This window comes from Labeo rohita, unplaced genomic scaffold, assembly GCF_022985175.1.
Source record: "Labeo rohita strain BAU-BD-2019 unplaced genomic scaffold, IGBB_LRoh.1.0 scaffold_97, whole genome shotgun sequence".
Taxonomy (NCBI): domain Eukaryota; kingdom Metazoa; phylum Chordata; class Actinopteri; order Cypriniformes; family Cyprinidae; genus Labeo; species Labeo rohita.
The window spans coordinates 179,415-203,539 of NW_026129931.1; the positions used below are offsets into that span (position 1 = coordinate 179,415).

The 24,125-nt window shown below is 41.9% G+C and overlaps 1 protein-coding gene across 1 annotated transcript in view; it reads left to right on the forward strand.

Annotated features, from left to right (window-relative positions):
• LOC127162573 (fibrillin-2) overlaps positions 1–21,839 on the forward strand; it is a 115,431-nt gene extending 93,592 nt beyond the window's left edge. The window contains exons 50-66 of the mRNA XM_051105368.1: positions 772–897; positions 4,286–4,438; positions 4,532–4,597; positions 4,895–5,020; positions 6,373–6,492; positions 7,049–7,171; positions 7,309–7,440; positions 12,190–12,315; positions 12,433–12,639; positions 12,831–12,956; positions 13,076–13,198; positions 13,600–13,716; positions 17,072–17,200; positions 17,556–17,675; positions 17,874–18,105; positions 20,935–21,082; positions 21,219–21,839. Of these exons, the coding sequence (XP_050961325.1) occupies positions 772–897; positions 4,286–4,438; positions 4,532–4,597; positions 4,895–5,020; positions 6,373–6,492; positions 7,049–7,171; positions 7,309–7,440; positions 12,190–12,315; positions 12,433–12,639; positions 12,831–12,956; positions 13,076–13,198; positions 13,600–13,716; positions 17,072–17,200; positions 17,556–17,675; positions 17,874–18,105; positions 20,935–21,082; positions 21,219–21,554 (2,510 nt within the window). The 3' untranslated portion in view covers positions 21,555–21,839. The remainder of the gene's footprint in view (positions 1–771; positions 898–4,285; positions 4,439–4,531; positions 4,598–4,894; positions 5,021–6,372; positions 6,493–7,048; positions 7,172–7,308; positions 7,441–12,189; positions 12,316–12,432; positions 12,640–12,830; positions 12,957–13,075; positions 13,199–13,599; positions 13,717–17,071; positions 17,201–17,555; positions 17,676–17,873; positions 18,106–20,934; positions 21,083–21,218) is intronic.
• Positions 21,840–24,125: the final 2,286 nt, after the last annotated feature.

A 24,125-nucleotide genomic window follows, 5' to 3' on the forward strand; every position in this document is an offset into this window, starting at 1 on the left:
GTGATATTGCATAGGGATGAACTCACTTCTGTCTATGTGATTCCCTTTTATTTTACTTTTCATTATTGTTTATAGATGTATAGATGTCATTATTTTACTAAATAAGAGTAAACGTGAATATGAATAAATTGTAAAGAAATACCTTATCTAAAAATCTAAAAATCTGTCACCGTTTAACCCATGGTCATGTCTTTCTGATTTTGGATGATTTTATTTGTTTTGGTTTTTCGTTAATTTATTGATTGATTGATTGATTAATTGATTGAGTCTTTTAAGCTCCAAGTTAAAAAAAAAGCACCCTAAATATATATATATTTTAAAAAGTGGTCTATATGTATTGTGTATTTCTTTACTACAGATCTTGACATCTTCTGAGGCTTCTTTGGCACATTCATGCTATTTCACGAAAAAAAAAGTTTGATTCAAATTAAGATACTTTAAATATTTTAAATCAGATCTTTATTCACTTGATCTATTGTTTGAGTCCATGATCTGGTTCTTAAGTTTAATTCCAGTCATTGAGCAATGACTGGAGGAGACAAATATCACTTCAGAAGTCATATATGTGATACTTTTATGGTGCTTTTACACTGGAAGAAAGAAAGTCATGCAGGTTTAGAACAACAAGAGAGTATGATGAAAACAAAAGCTTACTGAAACATTAAAAAAAAAAAAAAAAAAAAAAAAAAAACAGTAGATGGTTTGTAAGTACAGTAAGTATAGATACAGTAAGTATATAAGTGTAGCCCAGTATCTGTGTGTATGTATCAGATGTGAACGAGTGTTCGGAGGAGCCCGGCATCTGTGCGTATGGCTCCTGCTTCAACAGTCTGGGGAGCTTTGAGTGCGTGTGTAAACCTGGATTTGTGCTGTCAGAAGATAGACGCAGATGTTACGGTAATTTTTAATTAACCTGTTCATGTGACTAATCTTGGTCGTATTTCAAATAAAATGGAAAATAAAAATAGCCTATTAGAACCATTAAAAATATGACATATGAATATGATTTTTATAATTACAGATTACTGAATCTGCACTAAAATCAATCTTTCCAACTTTTGTTGAAATTATGAGGTGTTGCATTACATATTTGGATAGTGGTACTTTTTTAAGTAGTTAAAACAGATAAGTTTAAACAATTAAAAAGAAATTGTTCCCTTTCGAAGTGGTCTCTCATGTTGCGTTGAATCACGCTTGGGGGAAACATTTTCCTCCGAATACTGGATTTATTAACATTTGTGCAGTTGCACAAACCCATAGCATTTCGGGCCACCGAAACGGGCAGGGCCAACTGCCTATATAAGTCACTGAGTGCCATTTCATCAGAATCTTTCTTCTTCAGTGTGAAGATCTTCTCCTTATATCCGAAGATGAAGAATGAAGAAGCCTGCTACTGCTATGAGCTCGGCTTGGAGTGGTCAGCCACAGAAGAGCCCGCCCACAGTCATTTGGATAATTGGTTGAAGAGGCTGTTGCTGCACACATCTGCCCGCCCACAACTTTGGGATAGAACGCCAGTGCTGTACATCCATCCAAGCCCTGGAGAACCACCTCAGGCCTAGTGGGTAGGGTCTACTCCACAGTGAGCAGATGTGCCACGAAAACAGCCCACGAAAACAGGCATTCGGTAGTCTCGTGTTTGTCTTCCAATCCCCCATTCAGCTCTGGGTGTTGGAAGCTATTTTGGAGTTGAAATGATCCCACTAGAGAACAGTGAGTTAGGCTTTTACATCTGTTATTCCCTCATCCCGAAGTAAGATGGTGGGCTCAGGCCCATCCTTGATTTCAGGCTCATCCTTAATTTCAGGCTCTTGAATCATACCTTAAAGGTTTAGTTCACCCAAAAATGAAAATTCTAATGAAAAGTCATTAATTACTCACCCCCATGTTGTTCCAAACCCGTAAGACCTTTGTTCATCTTCGGCATTATGACGTTGAACACATGCGTTGTGCCTTGTTTACATTCAGAGAAAGACGCACGCTGTATGAAAGCGCCGGCACACACATGCGTCAGGGTTCTCTCGTAAATGCATGTTCACAACTGACACAGTAGAGAGGAAAATGTGGAATAAAGTCGTTATTTTTGTTTTCTTTGTGCTCAAAAAGTGTTCTCGTAGTGTTCTCGATGTGGCATGGACTACTTGAACATCTTGGTACTTTTCTGAGCCTTTAACATGGTAGTACCCTTGCTGTCTATGGGAGTCAAAGACCTCTCGGATTTCATCAAAAATATCTTGTGTTCCGAAGGTGAACGAATGCTTTACAGGTTTGGAACAAGATGAGGGTGAGTAATTAATGACAGAATTTTTATTTTTGGGTGAACTAACCCTTTAATGAGGCAGCCATTCAGGGTGCTGGCTTTGATTGGGAAGCTCTCGTGCAAGGGCAGACTGGCATTTGGCTCCTGGTCCACCCTGGAGCAATGCCTGCACATCAATTGTCTCTAAATGTTTTTTCTGTCCCTCAAAACCTTCCTGCCAGCCCTAAAGGGGTGCCACATCCTTGACTGTTTGGACAACATGACAGCGGTGGCCTTCATTAAACACCAGGGCAGCCTCAGGTCATGCTCTCTTTACAAATTTGTGAGACCCCTCCTCCTATCCTCCAATGCTACCTAGGTTCTTTGAGAGCGGTGTACGTGCCATGCACACTGAACAAGTGTACGGACATACTGTCCCAGGGTAGTATGTCTTTAGGAGAATGGAGACTTCACTCCCAAACAGTTCAAATGATTTGGGAGATATACAGGAAGGCAGAAGTAGACCTCTTAGCCTCAGAAGACAACTCTCATTGCCCAACATTTTCTCAAAGGAGCAGGACATGTTGGCCCACAAATGGCCCAGGCTTGTCTGTATGCCTTTTCCTCGGGCATTCTGCTCCCTCACGTCATCAGACAGATCAGGGATACTGGATGCTCACTCCTACTGGCGGCTTCACTTTGCGGAAACCAGTTGTGGTTCCCTGACCTGATACAGCAGATTCCTCTGAGAAAAGAGCTCTTCTCTCAAGTGAAAGGTTCCCTGCAGCATCCCCAACCTGAGTTGTGGAGGCTACATTTGTGACCCCTCGATGGGAGCCTTTGCAGTTCACTATAGCGGGGGCCAAAGCACCATCTACAAGGCACCTCTATGCCCTAAATGGTCTGTCTTCTTCGACTGGTATGAAGTCTGAAACAATGTCCCATCCTTTGTGAGGCAGTTACCATTATTTTCTTCTTAGAATAGCTGGATAAGGGGCGCACCCCTTTCACACTTGAAGTATACATGGTGGCTATTGCAATCTGTAGAAAGAAATGACTTGGTCATCAAGTTCTTGAGGGGAACCAGGAGACTTAACCCGCCTCGCCCTCATACTGTTTCTACTTGGCTTTGGAGGCCCTATGTTTCAGACACTCTGAATGGCCCCTAGATTTAGTATCAAGGCTGTGGGTGACTTGCATACATGTGAATGTGAATGCTTCCTGTTTGGGTCAAACGACTGTGAGGACATCTTCAAACCAAGCTAGGTTATGTACCTAAAGTGCTCTCTACTCCATTCAGAGCACATCACACTCTGTTAGCTCTCCCCTCTATGGAGGATGAGATGGGAGCTTACTTACTTTTTGGGTCTGGGGCCCCAAGACTAACGTGGAGTGCCCTAGTCAATGTCGGCAGTCAGAACAGCTCTTTGTGCCCCATTGGAGTGAGGTCCCACTCCACTAGGGGCATGGCCTCCTCCTGTGATTGGTCCAGCGGAGTTTACATTGGGGATATTTGCAAGGTAGCTGGCTAGTTGTCACCGATTACCTTTGCAATGTTTTATAACCTGGACGTCCCTGACCTTCAGGCACAGATCTTGTTTGCTTAATTGTTTTGCACCCCTAGTAAGTGGTCTAGACTGTCTTGAATGAGCGCTGTGGCCTAAGCTTCACTAGTTAGCCTATGTCTCTTAGGGTCCTTGTGATGGTGCCCTAGGTCTGGGGTAAAGGATGGCCTCCGTTTTGCATTTATAGTACAGCACTATGGTATGTCATGCCCCAAGCGTGATTCAACGCAGTGTAACAGACCGTTTTAAAAAGGTAATGCTCTGGTTACTACCATAGCTTGTTCCAAGGTAACGTCAGTGGCCAGAGAGTTTTTGAACTCTTCTGTATGACAGTTCGTTCACTCCTTTCCAGTTCTAAAGTCACGTTGTTTTTAAAAGTATGTAAGAACTAGTTCTGCACACAAAAATGTGAAAAAAAAACATCTTAAAATAAAACATTGTCATTATTTATAGAATACTTACTGCTTGTTTGTTGTGTTAGACACTAGAGAGAGCTTCTGTTTCACACGCTTTGAGAGTGGCAAGTGCTCTGTCCCGCAGGCATTCAACACCAGCAAAGCCAAGTGCTGCTGTAACATCATGGCCAAAGAGGGCTGGGGCGACCCCTGTGAGCTTTGCCCTAAAGAACAGGATGGTATCAGAGCTCTCATCTCCTTTATCATTAGTAACAGCACCACAACACCACCCCAAAATCCTTCTCATTGTTTCATGTTGTCTGTGTTCACAGCTGCCTTCCAGGATCTATGTCCGTTTGGCCATGGGATCATTCCCGGTGTTGGGGATGCACGTGTGGGTAAAGACAATACTGTACTTGTTGGCTGTGTTATAATAGGTTATACCGCTGAGATGAAATTTAGTGCTGTGCCAAGCTGAAAGTCTGAAAGGAAAACTATGTGAAGAGTTGATGTGTCCTAGTGACCGTAAAATACATAAATAAATAATCATGTAAAATAATGGATAGTATAATATTAGAATAATGTTCTAGAAATTGAGACACCCCAATTTTCTGTTGAGAAGAAAAAAACGTAAAACCCAAAGTGCACAAAACTGAAGCTGTAGAGGCTGACCATGCTGTATCACTGTGTTTCAGACCTAAACGAATGTTTGGAGAATCAAGAGATTTGTGTGAATGGCCGCTGCATCAACATGGATGGCTCCTTCCGCTGCGAGTGTCCCATGGGCTACATGCTTGACTACACAGGAACACGTTGTGATGGTAAGAGAACGCTGAACTGTAACTTTGAATAAAAGCATTTCTAAAACTTACATTAAAAGTACTTTTGTTTGCACCATTTCTGAATGTTGAATGTATTGCACTTAAGATATTGTGTGCGAGTTCTGTTTGAAACAAGGACTATTTTTGAACATTTTTGTTCATCCAAAAATGAAAATTCTATCATAACTTAGTCACCCTCATGTTAATCCCATATGACCCAAATGACTTTCTTTTTTCTTTAGAATACAAGATAATATTTTGTAGAATGTTGCCTGCAACCACCACAGACACTGAGGGAAAAATCAGCAACTCTCAGGTCTTCGGGTGCTTTGGCTGCAGATTGCCTGAGATTATGCTGATTCCTTCTCCATTTTGACACAACTTTTCGTGTATTTGAGTGTGTAGCAATAACACACAAAAGAGTATTTAAATCTGCATTCACACATTGACTGAGAGGCACCTTCTGTGAACGTGATTTGTGTGTGCGTGCACAGAAATCTGCCAGCTTTCAAATACTCGCAAGATAAATACTTTCAAATGTCACTTTCATGAAAATGCATCATTCCAAACTTAGTTGGACTCTGAAGTATTTTTCGAGTCCCAAAGGCTCGAGTCAGGTCTGAGTAAAAAGGCATCCGACTCTGTGACAAGTCCGAGTCAGGTAAAAATTGTACTGGGGACCTGTTTGGCCCACATAAAGATCAGTAAATAAGACATGGATTAAAAAGACAGAATTTGCTGATCGATTAGAAACTTTATCTCAGCTGGGTAGCTAACACTATCACTATCACTATCACTGACACTAACACTATCCTTTTTCCTGCCATCACTTTAAAGCCTTAAATCTATTTTTTGAATAATTTGTAATTATTTATACTTGTTTAAGAACATGTAATTTTCTTTTTGCTTTCCCTTTTTTATTTTTTTAATTAATTGATTAATTTATTTATTGTTTTTGTTCATTATTGCATTTGATATGATTTATATGTTATTGCCTTGTATGTTCTTTATTCTAAAATTGCAATAAAAAAAAATAAAAAAAACCTTCTGCCTAACGTCCGCCATGTTGAGTCTAAAGTCTCAAGAGATTTTTTTAGAGATTTTCCATGTTCATAGTTGGTTAAAAATTTGTTGGTGTGTGGTGTGTTGTCTTTGTCATATCGCGGCACATCACACACAGTAGGAGCAAAACTGTTAAATGTAGGATTTTTTTTGTCCTTATGTTTGTGGTAGCTCATGCTACCAGAGATGATGTAAAACATGTAAAAGTGAATCTTGCAAAAGGTCTCCTTTGAAAGTTTGAATTTTCAACATGTTCAGCTAAAAGCATTCTGTTCTCTCTGTGTGTGCAGATATTGATGAATGTTCAGTGGAAAACCCCTGTGGAAATGGAACATGCTCAAATGTGATTGGAGGATTTGAGTGTCTGTGTGAGGAGGGATTTGAGCCTGGACCAATGATGAGCTGTGAAGGTCAACTGACAAAATCATCAAAACATCTGATGTGACATCTTTATTTAACCAGCTTCTGCGTATTGATGTGTATGATGTCATTTGAATAGGAATATGTTTTCTCTTCTGTCTAAATTTGACATACCCAGTTGATTTGCATAGATTAATGATTTATTTAATTATAATATGTATTAATTAATAATGTAATAATTAATTATATGCTACTTAATTAATCAAATTAAGTATCAATATCAGTATGTGCTGTGACGAACCTGACCAATGAAGATCATTCAAATGCATGGCATTATTGTGGCTAAAGAGTAAATCATTGACTAGTTAGTAGTAATACATTTGCTTAGAAGTCCATATATAATTATTATTTCCTTCAGTAATCCTGAATAATCCCGATTACTTAATACAACATATTCAATACATTCAATACAACATATCCTGTATGAAAGGTCCCTCAGTCTATATCTCAGATGTAATAATCTGAGATGTAGACTGAGGGACCTTTCATACAGGATATGTTGTTGTGTCAGATGTGACTGATTGTGTGTCATTACTGATTTTCCAGATGTGAACGAGTGCAGTGAGAATCCTCTGCTCTGTGCGTTTCGCTGCATTAACACTTTCGGGGGTTATGAATGCAGCTGTCCGTCTGGTTACTCTCTGCGAGAGGATGGACGCATGTGTCAGGGTACAATTTATCAATAATCAATGAGTTTGGTGTGACAATTTCCAATCCTAAGCAATAGTAGTGAAAAAGATTCATGTATATGCGTATGTATTTTTTTAAAAAGGTTTCTTGATGACATTGAGCTTCCTTGTGTTCAGATGTGGACGAGTGTGCAAATGATCTTCATAACTGTGACTCCAGAGGAATGGAGTGTAACAACTTAATTGGCACCTTCATATGTGTTTGTCCAGCCGGGATGATCCGCAGGATGAATGACGACATGTGTCAAGGTAAATCTATTTTTAAAATCTAATTTTATTGAACTTATCTGCATTGCTGTTCATGTTTACAAAGACACTGATGTGGAAGAAATTATATTACATTTACAAATGATAGTGAGTCTGTATATTCTTATCATTCATACCCATTTGAAATAAAACTTTGAAAGCATTGCATTATTATGGGTTGGTACATGCGTAAGGAGAGAGCTGAGGTGAGGATCTAACTGCATCAGTCTCTGGAGCACAGAAAAACCAAAGGACCAGTGCAGAAGAACCAGGGTGATGCTGCTTTAGACCGAATCATAGGATTGATTCAGAGCCAGGGAACTGGAATAAACCAGTTGAGATGGCAGAGCTAAGAGGATGGACAGGGCCTGCAGAGATGGCTGTGAGGTAGGAGGCTGGATGGGACCAGAGGAGACAGCAGATCTAAGAGGCCAGGCAGAACCAGTAAAGGAGGAAGTTTTAGGGAACTGGTTGGGACCAGAGTGTTTAACAAGCCAGGCAGGACCAGAGAAGGAGAGACTTCAGGAATGAGAGCATGGGTGGAAACCCATTCCACCAGATCAATGAATGTTATCTCTCTGCTCACAGGCTGAGGGTTTGTGGTGGGCAGTGCATTGGTGGTAAAGTAATGGTCAAGAAGATTGAGGAACAGCCTCCATAGCCAGGAAATACATAAATCTGCAAAATCTAACAGGAAATAACTTGTTGAACATCACAGTGAACATCCATCTGTGCAGTTATTCATATTAATCTACAAATCATGCTCACACCCATATGTTTACCAGCTTGCATTCCTTGCTACTTTTCTTTAAATGAAAAGGTCAATAGAGAATCCCAACAAACTCATCTTGCACACTGCAAGGGATTGCCCTATGCCCAACTAGAATCAATTTACTTTGGAAGGGCACATTTTTGTCTTGAGGTAAACGAATAACAAATTGCTTCCACTCTGGAATGGCATTTCTTCTCTGATCAGTTTGATGGCCTGGGCAGAACATCCTCCTAGCTACTCTTCTCCAACCATTAGTCCTCTTTCTAACACTCATTCGGTATCTCACTATGGGAACGCCCCAGGCGTGACCGATTGCGGAAGCACCAATGAAACCATGTCTGCCAATCACGGTAGACCAAACAATGCAGCGATCAGGGAGTCCCACCTCCCTGTATATAAACTGCAGCTATCTGCTGTTTCATCATTCTCACTCTCTTCCACGTGGAAGATTTTGGGAAGCTGTCCTCAGCAGACTTTGGGAATTATTGCTCACCAGTTTACCGACAAAGCTGCAAGGTAACGCCCCAAATGTAGTATTTCCCTTTGTTTTGTTGAGTGACCGCAAGTTTTCAAAAAAAAAAAAAGAAGAGAGCTCACTACTCCCAGCACAGCTCCGTGCAAGTTTTCACGTTGTGGTGGACTTTACCGTACGAAGAGAGTGCAGTCGCTGTCATGGCCACTTCGAAAGAGATAGAAAGCCATAGAGGGAAAGGTCGTCCTTCTCATCCTTGTGCTTGTGGAGCGTGGATTTCGGCCAAGGATTCGCACAGTCTCTGTATCTCCTGCCTGGACACTAAACACGCTCAGGCAGCACTCTCCAACTCCTGAGGGCTGCCCTTATTGCGTGACTTTCTCGACTAAAACCCAAGAAAAGAGACTCCGAGTGGCAGCCACAGGAAAGTCGGACCCATGCCTCTCTGCTCAACCCAGAGAGGAACCTGTGGAGTGTTCACAGTCCTAATGATGGATAATGATGACGAGGATGCCATTCTCCCTCCAAATCAGTCCCATTTGCGAGTGCGCAGAATGTGAGCTGCTCCCTCCCTGCTGGTGGTCTGTCGTAGTGCCGCGGCTAAACTGTCCATCGATTGGCCATCCCTACCGGCAGGGAAAGGGGCAGATAGAGATCTCTATGACAGTAAAAGTCTCCTGTCATGCCTCCCTCCAGCGAGACAGTTTATATCAGCTGTCCTGGCATGCGTTGCCGAAATAAAAAGGTTTTAGGATAAGCCTTTTTCACATCAGGTTTCTGTCAAGGGCTTTTTGAGACAGGATGTACAGGGAATAGAAGATTTAGGGATGGCAGATCCTCCCCCTGTGGAAGCATCTGTGTAGAATCTTTTACATCCAAGCCGCAGGGCAGCTGTCTCTTCAGCCGCTGCCTCGCTACCAGGGAAAACAGAATGCTTTGCTGTGTCTGTTTTCTGGATTTACAAATCCCCTGCACTGGCTGTTTGCGCTTTGAATGCCAAGCTCCTTGAGAAAATGGGTCCTCAACTGCACTCCGGATCCCAACCCAGTGCTCTTGAAGGAGATATGTGTCATCGCAGACTTAAACCTGCATACATCTCGCGGAGCCGTTCAAAGCTGTGGACGCAGCATGGGTTTGGTGGTTGTGGGAGAGAGATCGCTGTGGCTGAGTTTGTCCAGACTCTCTGAGAAAGGGAAAGTGGAGTTTTTGGATGCCCCTATCAATCCAAAAGATCTGTTCGGAGCAACTGTTACAGTGATGCGGCAACAATGCAATCTACAGAAGAGAGAAGGAGAGGCATTCAAGGTTTATCTCCCCAGAAAGCCAATGTCTCGCCCTTATCATCCCAAGCCGGCCAAGTTTCAGACCTTTGGGGAAAGTAGGTTAGTCTGATTATCAGCCAAAACCGAAACAGTCTTTGGCAGCTGCAGCAGTGAAACATCATAACAGCTAATCTCCAGAGCAACAAGAAGCGCCGGTCTACCTGAGAGATAAGTTCAGCTTCAGGAAGGGATTGGAGACAGCACTCAGAGTTTCTCTGTCTCATCCCTTCAGAATGTTCAGAAGAAAACATGCAATGTCCCTTGTTCTTTTCTCTAGCAGGCAACAATGCACCTTTGGTTGTGGATGCTCTAGCCCACGAATGGCCAGACACGCTTCTGTATGGGTTACTCCCGTTAAGCCTAATTGAGCCGACATTACAGAGGGTACAAGAGTGTAGTTATCCGATGATTCTAACAGCACCATACTGGCTGGGGAGACTGTGGGTAGCTGAGATTGCACAGCTGCTCTGTGACCAGCCATGGCCATTACCAGCATGCAGGGATCTTCTCTCTCAAGTGTAGGGCGAGATATATATAGGACTTGAGCTTATAGGCTACTAAAGGCTATATACTACAAATACTATATACTACATCCTCTCGTTTGTCGATTTATGAGAGGAGCGTGACGGCTACACCCAGTATCAAAGCTGCTGGTCCCACCCTGGGATTTGTCCATGGTCCTGAACACGCTCTCTAAAGCCCTCTTTGAGCCCGTCGAGAGCATCCCCTTAAAGCTGCTTTTTTGAAAGGCTGCTTGGTTACTCGTTCTTACTACACCAAAGAGAGTGAATGAACTGCACACATTATCAGTCCACTCCTCATAAATGATGTTCGCTCTGGGTGGTCAAAAGGTCACTTTTAGGACTAATCTGGCATTTATGCCTAAAGTATTGGATCACACTGGTTCAGGTCAGTCAATCGATCTAATGGCTTTCCATCCACCACCTTTCTCATGTTCTGAGGAAGAGCGGCTACACTGTTTATGTCCAGTGCGGACTCTACAAATATATGTGCAGAGGACTAGGGCATTTTGCAAAAGCAATCAGCTTTTTGTGCCTTGGGCAGAAAGCCTGTCTCTCGTCAATGTCTCTCACCCTGGGTTGTGTTATGTTTCAATAATGCAAATATGGAGCCCCCAAGGGAGTTACGGGCCTATACAACTAGAGGGATAGTGACATCCTTGGCCCTATTTAGGGGCAATTCTATTCATTAAATCTGTGCTGCGGCTAGCTGATCTTCCCCATGCACCTTTGTGAGCTTCTACAGACCAGATGTGACAGAACCTTCATTTGCCCACTCAGTCCTGGGAGCGAGTGGAGAAGTTATCCATTAAGCACTTGGGTGATTCCATTCCACTTTTGTCAGATCGTAGTCATCTTTAGTCTGCAATATGGGAGTTGTCTATATCCCATAGTGAGATACTGGACGAATGTTAGAAAGAGAACTTTAGGTTACTACCATAACCCTGGAGGTATCTCACAACATTTCCCTCCTTGCCTGTCCCACACAGAGCAGAGATATGCAGAGAATGACAAAACAGCAGGTGACTGCGGTTATACAGGGACTCCCTGATTGCTGCAGCGATTGGTCTGCCATGATTAGCAGACAAGGTGTCACTGGTGCTTCCACAATCGGTCACGCCTGAGGCATTCATATATTGGGATACCTCTCTTCATGTTATCAGAGAACCAAGGTTACAGTAGTAACCTAAAGCTTGCTGTGAGCAAAAGATGGGTAGTAGATGTTCTTAAATAAAACCCTGCCCTCTATTCCAGTGGTCTCCCTTATCAGACACATCCAATTCAGGTCTTGCAGTCTCTACTAATGAACTGCTGAGTTGAATCAGGTGTGTCTGATTAGGGAAACAAAATGTGCAGGGCAGGGTGCCTACAGGACAGCTTTGAGAACCACTGCTCTATTCAATATTCTGTTTCAGTTGGAAAGACGTCACAATGCTGAATTTGATAGCAACTTCCAGTTCACACAGACTCATGTGTGACAGGGTATTGCTTAAAATTATTAGTGGGAATAGTTGGGTTGGTTAGTGGGTGTAGGAATGACAGGGTTGGGTATGCACATTGTATGCTTCAGTACATCCAACAAATATACTAATGATACTAGATTGGAGAAGAATGTCTCTTTTATTCATCCTCATTCACCTTTTTAATTATATGTCCTCCTTACAGATGAAAATGAATGCTTGACTCAGCCGGGTGTTTGTGAAAACGGTCGATGTGTGAACACTGTGGGCAGCTACACGTGTGAATGTGGTGTTGGATTCAAAGCTGACTCTACAGGCACGCAATGTCTTGGTAAAACCTCATTCTCGGCTCTAAATGTACTGGATGCATGTGTTTACTGGAATTGTTGTGCATTTTAAGTCTTTATTGTGATGTGCATTAATTAGTGTTGTGATGTTTGGCTCTTAGATTACAGGAAAGGCTTTTGTTTCACCGAAGTTCTGCACACAATGTGTCAGATGTCATCCAGCAGTCGTGTTCCTGTCAGCAGGTCTCAGTGCTGCTGTAATGGAGGCCGTGGGTGGGGGGACCAGTGTGAGCTCTGCCCTTTGCCTGCCACTGCCAACTACAAGAAACTCTGTCCATATGGCCATGGCTATGCCACTGACGGAACAGGTGCAGACACAAAAAAAAATTACGCCGCCTCACGTTTACGCTATCTGCCTACCGATTTGGACTTGTTTGTGGATTTTAATAAACAGCTGCATATGGATCCTAACTCTGCCTCCGCCTCGTTATGGTATCAGAGTGTGTGAGATTTTCTTTTAAGAACTAAGTTGTCAGTAAACCTCTTTGTCTGCCCCCAGATATAGATGAGTGTAAGCTGATTCCAGGTGTTTGTACCAATGGCGTCTGTATCAATGTCATGGGCTCTTACAGATGCCACTGTAAACCAGGATACATCACCTCTGCTGCAGGAACCACATGTGTCGGTATGCCACAAACACTCAGCATTGCTTTATCACCGTCAGTCATTTAAATCCATGTGATGTTCAGAAGCACGATTGTTTGATATTCCTTGTGATCATGGTTGTGTGAATGTTTCTGTCAGATGTCGATGAATGCGGCATGTCCCCAAAACCCTGTAACTTCATCTGTAAGAACACAGAGGGCAGCTATATGTGTTCCTGTCCCCGCGGTTACACGCTGCAGGATGACAGCAGGACGTGTAAAGGTGAGGAAGAAGAGGAGTCTTACTTTTGGCCACTGATCTTGAGCGATTTCAGAAATGTAAAGTTTTCCTGCTTGTACAGTAGTTACGTTCAGTTAGAGTTAATGCTTCATTATTGCTTTGGTGTGTTATTATTCATCTTCATCTTTTCTTCATAAATATGAATGAATGCATTGTATGTCTGATCCAGCATGTGCACAGTGTAACAGAGAACATGTGGTCTCATTTGAGGAATGAATTGTTAGTTGATGACAGAGCAGTCTGCATCATTGCAAAAACATTTCCTGATCATCATAATAAGCCTTTTTAGACTTTGTGCTGAAATGTCCTTGCGATGTTAAGCTGCCCTTTTAAAAAGATACAGGATGAAAGAAGTGGTTTGATTTGAGCTTAATGATTTATAGATGTGGATGAATGTCAGAGCAGACGACACAGCTGCCCGTTCTCGTGTGTCAACACCATCGGTGGATTCACCTGCAAGTGTCCGGCAGGCTTCAGCCAGCATCACACGGCCTGCAGAGGTGAAACGCACGTTCAGATGTCCCCTCAGATGACCCTTTGACAACTCTGTAACACTTTATAATAAATATACACTAATAACCTACTTACAAATATTAACAAACTTAATGCATACAGTTTAGAAACTGTAGTTAATACATTAATAGTCTATACAAATAGAGAGTTCGTCATTTATTTTTGCTGTACGTCTTATGTATCAAATCAAATCAAATCACCTTTATTTATATACCGCCTTTAACAATACAGAATTGTGACAAGGCGGCTGTACAGTATTAAATAGGAAAAAGTACATCAACAATGCAAAGGGCAACAGTAAACACTCAATTTTCAGGTAAAGGTAGTTAATCAAATACAACAAAATAAAATACAATATTGTGTGAAGATAAAGTGAAGATAAAGTGTCCCCAACTAGGCAAGCCAGAGGCGACAGCGGCAAGGAACCAAAACTCCATTGGTGACAAATGGAGAAAAAAACCTTGGGAGAAACCAGGCTCAGTCAGGGGCCAGTTCTCCTCTGGCCAGACACAGAGGACTCACCAGGTCCCGTGGTCCTGTGCCGACAGCCGTCTAGGTGACGATGTCTTCACTGGGGATCTGTCTCTGGGGCTCATCTAGTCGATGTGGTCTCCGCTGACATTCAATGCTGTAGAGGTCGTCTCTAGGTGCTGATCCACCGTCTGGGCTGGGTACGGACTGGATCCAGAGGACTGCAATGACCATCTGATCTGGATACGGACTGGATTTGGTGGTCAAGGTGACCTCGGAATAAGAAAGAAACAGACTAATATTAGCGTAGATGCCATTCTTCTGACGATGCACTGAGTACATCGGGTGTTATGGGAAGTGTTCCCGGTTCCGGTTGACCTAATTAGTGCAGCCTAACAATCCTTTAACGGATTTGAATAATAGAAATGTGTTAATGTGTTATGTGTAAGCAAGGTTAAAGAGATGGGTCTTTAATCTAGATTTAAACTGACAGAGTGTGTCTGTGTCCCGAACAGTGTTGGGTAGATTGTTCCAAAGTTTGGGTGCTAAATAAGAAAATGATCTGCCGCCCGCGGTTGATTTGGATATTCTAGGTATTATCAAATTGCCAGAGTTTTGAGAACGCAGTGGACATGAGGGACTATAATGCGATAAGAGCTCGCTCAGGTACTGAGGAGCTAAACCATTCAGGGCTTTATAAGTAATTAGCAAGATTTTAAAATCTATACGATGTTTAATAGGGAGCCAGTGCACCATATTTCCTGATGATACTGTAATTGACGGCTACATGGTGACAATTTTGTCTCTAATAGTATCGATCTTGGAAGTAAAGTAGTTCATAAAGTCATTACTGCTATGCTGATGGGCATAGTCAGTGCCTGTTGGTTCTTTATTTTTTGTTAACTTAGCCACTGTATTGAATAAATACCTAGGGTTATGTTTATTATCTTCTAAAAAAATCGAAAAGTAATCAGATCTTGCCGATTTTAATGCTTTCCTATACAATAGGGTACATTCCCGCCAAGCAGTACGAAAAACCTCTAATTTTGTTTTCCTCCAGCTGCGCTCCATTTTCCGGGCTGCTCTCTTTAGGACGCGAGTGTGCTCATTATACCACGGGGGCGGACTGTTTTCCTTAATCTTTCTTAGGCGCAGAGGAGCGACCGTATCTAGAGTCCTGGAAAAGAGAGAGTCAATAGTTTCTGTTACATCATCAAGTTTTTCTGAGCTATTGGACATGCTGAGGAATTCAGATAAGTCAGGAAGATTACTCAGAAAGCAATCTTTTGTAGTAGAAGTGATGGTTCTACCATACTTGTAATAAGGAGTTGAATTTACAGTTTTAGTTATCTGGAGTATACACGAGACTAGTTAATGATCAGAGATATCATCACTTTGCTGCAGAATCTCAACGGCATTGACATCAATTCCATGTGACAGTATTAAGTCTAGAGTATGATTTCGACAATGAGTGGGACCTGACACGTGTTGTCTAACTCCAATAGAATTTAAAATGTCTGTAAATGCTGCTCCCAGTGCATCGATTTCATTATCGACATGGCTAACACCAGCTCAGATATAAAATCAGCGAATTCTTTAAGAAAATCTGTATGGTGCCCTGGTGGCCTGTATACAATAGCAAGTACAAACGTCATGGGGGATTTATCATTAACACTTGTGGATAATGTTACATGAAGCACCATTACTTCAAACGAGTTATATTTGAAGCCCGCTCTCTGAGAAACACTGAAAATATTGCTATAAATTGTAGAAACACCTCCCCCTTTACCTTTTAGACGTGGCTCATGTTTATTACAGTAATCATGAGGGGTAGACTCGTTTAAGATAATGTAATCATCTGGTTTTAGCCAGGTTTCTGTCAAACATAGCACATCTAGGTTATGATCAATGATCATATCATTTACAAAAAGCGCTTTTGTAGAGAGGGACCTGATATTCAAAAGGCCAAGTTTTATCAATTGTTTCTCTTTATTATGTACATTTTTTATTTGTTGAACGTTGATTAGATTGTTACTCTTAAATTGGTTTGGACGTCTTTTGTATTGTCTAGCTCGGGGAGCAGACACAGTCTCTATAGCATGATATCTAGGTGAAAGGGTCTCTATGTGCTGAGAATTAACTGATTTTGGTGACGTGAGGCAGCTAGCAGATGGTCGGATTAGCCAGTCTGTCTGCTTCCTGATCTGGGCCCGAGTTAGTCAAGTGCAAACTCTAAGACTATATGCCATATTACTAGAGAGAAGAGCGGCACCACCCCTGGAGGGATGAAGACCATCTCTTTTCAGCAGGTCAGGTCTGCCCCAAAAACTTGTCCAATTGCCTATGAAACCTATTCCTGATCTATTTAGAATACAAGTGTCATTCAAATGCAAAGGTGCTAAACAAAAGGCACAGTTGTACCTTGAGCTTAGAATTCACACTTAACTTGGAAAACCTGCCAGATGTTCAGTAACTGCATAAAGACAAACGGTTACTGTCTAAGGGCCTGGGCTGCCTGCTCTTAGACTGTCACAATATACATAACTGTTTCAGTTCATGTTGTTATACTGGAACCTAGCATAGGATCAGCATATTTTAAACAGATTCTTAAATTTGTAATCCCACACTGCCTCCTTTATAGTGTTCAGTTCCTGTTTCCTGTCACATGACAGGCAGACCCAGAGTGTCTTAAAGACATACACGCATTAAAATGTTTAAGAGGAATAAAATGGCTAAGACAACATTAAAAAAACATATTAAAACTCAAATATACATAAAATCACTACAATATATTGAGCAGGTTAAAACATGTGTCCTGTGTGACCACCTGTGATTTTCAATGTAAAGTTGTTTCTTTCTGTGTTTACTCAGATATTAACGAATGTTTGGCTGAGCGGGGTCCGTGTGGCCAGCGGGGCGTCTGTCAGAATTCAGTGGGCAGCTTCAGCTGTGAGTGTCCACAGGGCTTCAGTCTGGACTCTCTTGACCTCAACTGTCATGGTACGGCTCAGTGTGTAATTGAAATGTTTTCGCTTCATTTTTCTGTAGTAAGTTTTCCTTTCACCACATCCATCATTTGCATGTAGCCAAAACGCAGGCTAGCATAAGATTGGAAAGATACTGTCTTGCCTCTGAAATGCATTTTGAAATACATTTTGGTATATGAAGATCGAAACTTAATGTTTTCAGTTTCAAAAAATATTTGATTGAGCTTCACTGCTCACAATATATATATTTAGAATGTATTTAAAATACATTGTTGCCAGAAAAATCGCTGTATGGGATATGTGAGCGTGCCTGAATGTTACAGGTGTGTGCAGTTTTTGAACTGAACTGCTGTTTTTGTCTCCGTCAGACGTAGATGAGTGTGCGGGCGATCACAGGTGTCAGTTCGGATGTCAGAATGTTGCGGGTGGGTTCCGTTGCAGCTGTCCAGAAGGATACACACAGCACCAGCAGTGGAACCAGTGTGTCGGTCAGTACGTACACACACGTCTCCATCATTGTTGTTTCTATTCATATATTTACAGGATGTTTGGAAGATAAATGAGCTCAAAATTGTGATCAGACACACTGAGCCCATGGTGCTTACATGGGAGGGGCAGGTTTGCCTGTTTCTGAATGGCATGTAATTACAGTGTACATTATGCTGCTCACTTTTCCTGTACTGCAGATGACAATGAGTGCTTGAACCAGGGCAGCTGTGGTTCAGCTTCTTGTTTCAACACATTGGGCAGTTTTAAGTGTGGCTGTCCATCTGGCTTCACCTTTGACCCCGTGTCCACTAGCTGTGAGGACGTGGACGAGTGCTTGTCCTTCATGAGCCCCTGCAGATACAGCTGCTCAAACACACAGGGTGGATTCATGTGCGGATGTCCTGCGGGATATTACAGAGCAGGACAGGGGTGAGATGTATACTAAATAATATTACTTTCATGTAATTATTGAATGTCAGTGGTCAATATACAGTCACATATCATTTGAGTATGGATGAACCATCAGGCTGCCGTTTAAAAAAAAAAAAAAAAAATCATAATAAATTGCAGCATCTTGTGAACAATTTGACAGATCAGCACAAAAATTGGTAGAGATCATTGACAGCATGTCCTAGCGGTACCAAAGCAGTTTGAACACAGGCCAGAGATACAAGGATTTTTGCGAAAACGTTTATAACATTTGAAAACATTGTCCAAATGTAGCTTTCTCTGTTTTCTCTGTATATGTGTGTGGGTGTGGGGGTGTATGTGTGTGTGTGGGTGGGTGGGTGTGTGTACGTTTTTTCACTACTGCTATAAATTTTGTCCAAAATGTGATCAGATGATCTTTGGACCAAGCCACTGAAATAACTGAACAGATTTTTTATATTTGCTACAGTTCCCAGGAAATACCTCTCCGAAGTTGACCGTGCCTGTGTTTGTTGACTTATGCTAAGCATGCTAAACAGTTGTCATTCTTTCTAATGTGACTCTTCTGCAGTTATCAGATTAACCGTATAATACATAGCAATAAGTTATTTTAGCATGCTAATCTGGTCAACATGTTAAAGGGGTCATCGGATGCTAAGTTCACTTTTACTTGTTGTGTAAACATTAATGTGTGTTGTCAGTGTATGTACAAATCTACCCTATAATGATAAAAATCCATGCAGTGGTTTTTAATTCATCTGTAAAAATAATATCCCCTTTTTCAAATCGAGCCGTTCTCAGATGTCTGTCGTTGTGCCGTCACATGACAGAGGCCGCTCCCACAATAGTTGATTGACATGAGCGTCTTACCTCAGATCAGCTGTAACAGTCCAGTAACTTTCCTTGTTTCGATGCCGAAGCAGGCATGTAAGTTAGACAAGAATATCTCCGATTGAGTGATTGAGGTGTTGTGTTGCTGGATGTAATAATAAACATAGTGGTCGTCATTTACTCCCGACATCTGAGCCGCTGAAGATGCAGTAGATTACGTTTGTTTGTGAAGGGAATGCACCTCCCGATCTACATATATCCGTCTATGTTCGCATGAATCATTCATGATCCAGCTTCACTTACAGCAGATGTGAGTATAAGGGTTTTTTATGAATCTTTGCGATCGCCTTTCCTAATAACGTGGTCGTTAGGAAGTTTAGCGGCTAAACGCGGCTAAAGTAAACAAGATCTTCACTCCACAGAGAGAAGAGAGGGGCGGGGCGAACAGAGCTCATATGCATTTAAAGGAACAATCCCTTAGAATGAGATGATTGTTGCAGAGCTGATTTTGGCAAGGTAAAAAGGGTGTTGTTTTACAAAACCATTGAGAATTTTTAATCCAAGTATATTAGAGACTTTTCATTAAGACCCTAAAGAATCATATCAACTTGTGGAAAATGGGCATCCGATGACCCCTTTAAGTAATGTTTGGTGTGTTCATTCTCACACTGAAAGCTCTTCTCAGCAGCCTGATGAGTGTGCACCGAGTGGCACACTCTGCTAAGCCACAAGACCTGAACCTGATCAGGTGGTGGGTTTTGAGTCCGATGTGGCCTGAGTCCAGGTTGAATGCAATAAGGAAAAAGTCCCTCCCTTTCGCACTTTGGTGGTGCGTCACCATATTGCCCTAATGAAAAAAAACGCCCCTGTGTTCAGATGCTTTACAGGAAATGGGAAATTGTCATGAAAGTGAAAAAATGGTCTTGGGACAGCCTTTAGTTACCTTTCGAAGTGAAACTTCAACTCCAGATTATCTTGTTGGCACTATGGGAACACATTACCGGTGTCATGCCAGTCTTGATAAGCTGACGTGAGGTCAGGTAATGTAATGTCATCAAGGCCATAAAAGGCCACTGAATTCCGGAAGCTTTTAGTCCAGACCTCCCTCCACGGGGAAACTGTATGGCCTAAAAGGGCCGCTCTTTGCATCGTAGCGTGATCAGTGCCGCTTGAACCCAGTCCACTGCCCGGCTGGTACAGTGCTGGAGTTGTTGCACCAGTGCCTTTCATCAGGGCTAGCCCCTGCTACACTTAGTGTGTACATGTCAGGTCCAGGTTCCACGTCAGCAACTTAGATAAGATATAGATAAGACCCCATAGATAATGGGGTCGCAGGTAGAGTTGGCGGAGGAGCTTGTAACGAGTTTCCCCCCTTCTCTTCACTCACTCTGAATTTTTCTGATCATAACAAGGATCTGGTGCTCCACCCTGCAATCACTCATCCAGTAATACTTTGGCCCTTCTTCCCTCCATCGCATGAATCACAGAAGTAAGAAGTGCTCATATTCATCTATGTCCAGTCCACCACCACTCATTCCAGTGGCGTAAGTCCTTTTAACTTTTGGTCCGCTTTGATGGTCGTGACGGAGGCACTGCATTCAGCAAGCACGGCCATCCTCGGAGTGCAGCATCCTAAATCATGGGTTCATAACTAGGGAGTGCTGATCCAGTCTTTTCTGCCTAGGCAGGCATCTGTGCCAGTGTTACAGAGCCTTGTGGGGCAGGCATCCTTCCTTAGCATGGAGGCATTTGTGGCAACGTTCCCAAAGCGTCATGTTGCCACACTTTGGGCACGCCTGAAGCGTCTTCCTTCAGACAGTAAGAATCTAGGGATTCCCATGGCATCAACGCCATGACGCAGCGTCAGTTCACAAGCATAACCTGAGAAGTTTTTCACCATGCAACTATTATGTGTAATTTATTGTGATTTGTGTGGTTCATTATCTTATATTTTCATATTTTCTGTCAGTGAGATTGAATGAGTGATTATTCCTGCAGGCACTGCGTATCTGCTGTGGGTTTTGGAGGCGGTGGGCTTGGAGCAGAAGAGGAAAGCGGTCTTTCTCCTGAACCCTGCTATGGCTGCAAAACTAATGGACACCAGAAGAAAAGTGTCAGAAGAAGACACACTTCAAAGCTCACACTGGTAAAAGACGTCAGAATCGAGACCATTCATTAAATATGTGTTAGATTAGTAGTTTCATCTCTCTTCTAAATGAATGGTGCATGTGGTTGTCGGTTCATTGCATCTCATAATTGTAATACAATACACTTCTGTTCAGGAAGGGGTTAGTCTGGCCAGTGTGGACGTGGATCAGCCGCTGAAATTATTCCTCAATCGCTCACAGCTCAACCCCGGTGAAGTCATACTGAAGCTGTTGCCCGCTGTCAGAGCGCTCGCTCAACACGTGACATACGCCATCACAGCCGGAAACGGTGATGGATTCTTCCAGATCAGACGGCGGGCGGGTGTCTGTCACGTGCACAGCACACACAGGACGTCCTCGATGAGACGCTACATACTGCAGATCAAAAGTTCCGTCCTCTCTAGAGACATAGACAGGGAAGAGCGGCCCGCTGCAAACCTACACATGACACTCCACGTTACACTCCAGTAGAGCAGGAACTGGTGAAAACAACGAGCTTATTTCATAAACTGACTGCTCTCTGTGACACTGAAGCTGCTGAAGTGTCTTTGAAAGGAGATACATAAATAATTGTCTGATATAGTTTTATCAACTTTAATTCAACCATAATTGTTACGACAATACTATTACAATTTGTAATACAATTATAAAATGGTTTCAGATGCCATTGTATTTGACAGTTGATGTTATGGTGTTGATGGTTCACTTGATATGCAAGTTTTCTGACTTAAAAAATGTTTAATAAAACATTTTATGTTTTTTCCACAAGTTCTACTGGGTTATCAGACAGTAACCTGCTAAACTCCATGTTTTTCCTCAGTAACTCATTAACAGAGCAGCAGTCTGTTACTTGCGTAAAACGGCCAGTCAAGAAGACAATGACTTCCTTTGCCTCACTAAAGACTGCTTTTGACTACTAAAGTAGTGGCAAGTCACATTTATTTATATAACACTTTATATAATATAATATGGGCTATACAATATATATAATATATATAATATCGGCTGCGTCCGAAAGCTCTAAAATGCAGCCTTCGGAGGCAGCATTCCAAGGCAGGAAGGCATCAAGGCACATCCGAATTCTAATTCTGCTTCACTTCCTGTCTCCGGAGGTTCCTTCTTCTGATGGAATTTTGAAGGCAGCATAGATGTATCCTTCGCTGCCTTCGATTTCCCACAATCCTGTGCGTGTGCGTCATATAGGCTATATAAATAAAGATATTCTGGTGAAATTAGATTTGTTACTTTATATAATAGATGAGATCTTGACCATGATATACTTTATGAATCGTAATGGTGTAAAAAGCATGATAAATAATATTGTTTGTAATAATAGTATTTTTAAAAAATGTTAAAAGTGTTCAAATGAGTAGTGAATAGGAATAATATTTACAATATACTACCAATAATAACGAAACAGCCACTAATAACAATGACCTGTTCTGCAATATTACTTGCATCAGTGCTTTTATTTTTTTAAGCAAAAAGTAGCCGCCATTCTCAGTCGTCTTCTCCGACGCACAGACCTTCGGTGGGTAATGACACTGAGGTCTTTATGTATTATTAAAGCATTTATATATAACTGTGTAAGATCGTTTTTCTACAAAATCTGCAACTTAACCGTTAGGTAACCTAGCAACGGCGTCACGTTCTGCTGCCTCTGAAGTCCGTCCGAAACTGTTTCTAGAGTTGCCTTTGCAGCCTTCGAAGTCACTGCCTGTTAAGGCAGCGAGGCAGCAAGTCAGCTGACTAGGTTTTCGGACGCAGCCATGGACTGCGTTAAGGTCAGCTTCACAGTAATAAACAGGAAAATAAGTGATAAAAGGGGTCATGGTCATAAACTGAAAAATCTAATTACACTTGATCTTTTGATGTATAACGCATTCGTTTAAAAACAGCTTTTATTGAAGCCAAGCTGAGAAAAGAACGCGCCACTTTATGACGTAATAGTCTGCATCTACATCGCTGCTCATTCAGCCGCGCCCACTGACGCACGCGTGCTGTAGGAGAGAGGAAACACCAGAGAGATGCAAACACATCAACAAAACCACACAGAAGTCATTACACAATTACAAGACACTGTGTAGTTGTGAAAGTTGTGAAAAATAATAGTCTTATCGGACACGAGCGATGTTGCAGATCCGTTTCTTTTTTCAGGTCAGAAGCGGCGCCAATGCTCGGAGAACGTCTGGCATAGAACAGGACGTGGATTTATTTTGTCAGTCCATGCCACATCCAGCGCAGACAGAAATGTTGATTATAATGGGTTCTGTTGCGTATGGTCGCGTTGTGCCACTAAAATTAGAGAGCTCCAGATCGCTTCAGTGAAACAGTTTGTTTGCTTTACTTTACTACAGACTCATTTTTTAACAGGATGTTATATGTTTTCAACCCAAATGACCCATGTTGTTGTTAGCGTGAGTCACAGTATCGTCCTTCTGTTATTTTAATAAGCAAAACTGTTAGCCGATAGCAGCGGGCATTTACTTGTAAGTCTTGAATGCCGCCCTGCAGATCGAGGCTCAAAAACAGGACAAAAAAAAAAATCATGTAAAATCGCATTAACATTGTAAGCAGAGATGGGAAGTAACGAAGTACAAATATTTAAGTTAAGTAGATTTTTCTGGTGTCAGTACTTTACTTCACTATTTTTCTGACTACTTTTTTTTTACTTTTACTCCTTACATTTTTACACAAATATTTGTACTTTCTACTTCTTACATTTTCAAACCAGGCTCGTTACTTTAGTTTTAATCAGCATTTGGTGGATCACTATTCGATATCAAATCATGCTCCGCATCTCCGCCAAACGGTTTCTATCAGAGTAATCAATGCGAGAGATTCGAGAATGGAGTAGAAGCGCTGGATGGATCATAGAGACAAAACTACTGACCCCTTCAGGACTTCAAGTGCAGGTCAGGTTCATCTGTAAACAGGCTGCTAAGAGTTGCTAGCAGTTTAATGCTTAACTAAGTAAACAAAGACAAAACTACAGCAGTAGTACTATAAACCAACTAAACTCACTCAAAATACTCTGTGCTA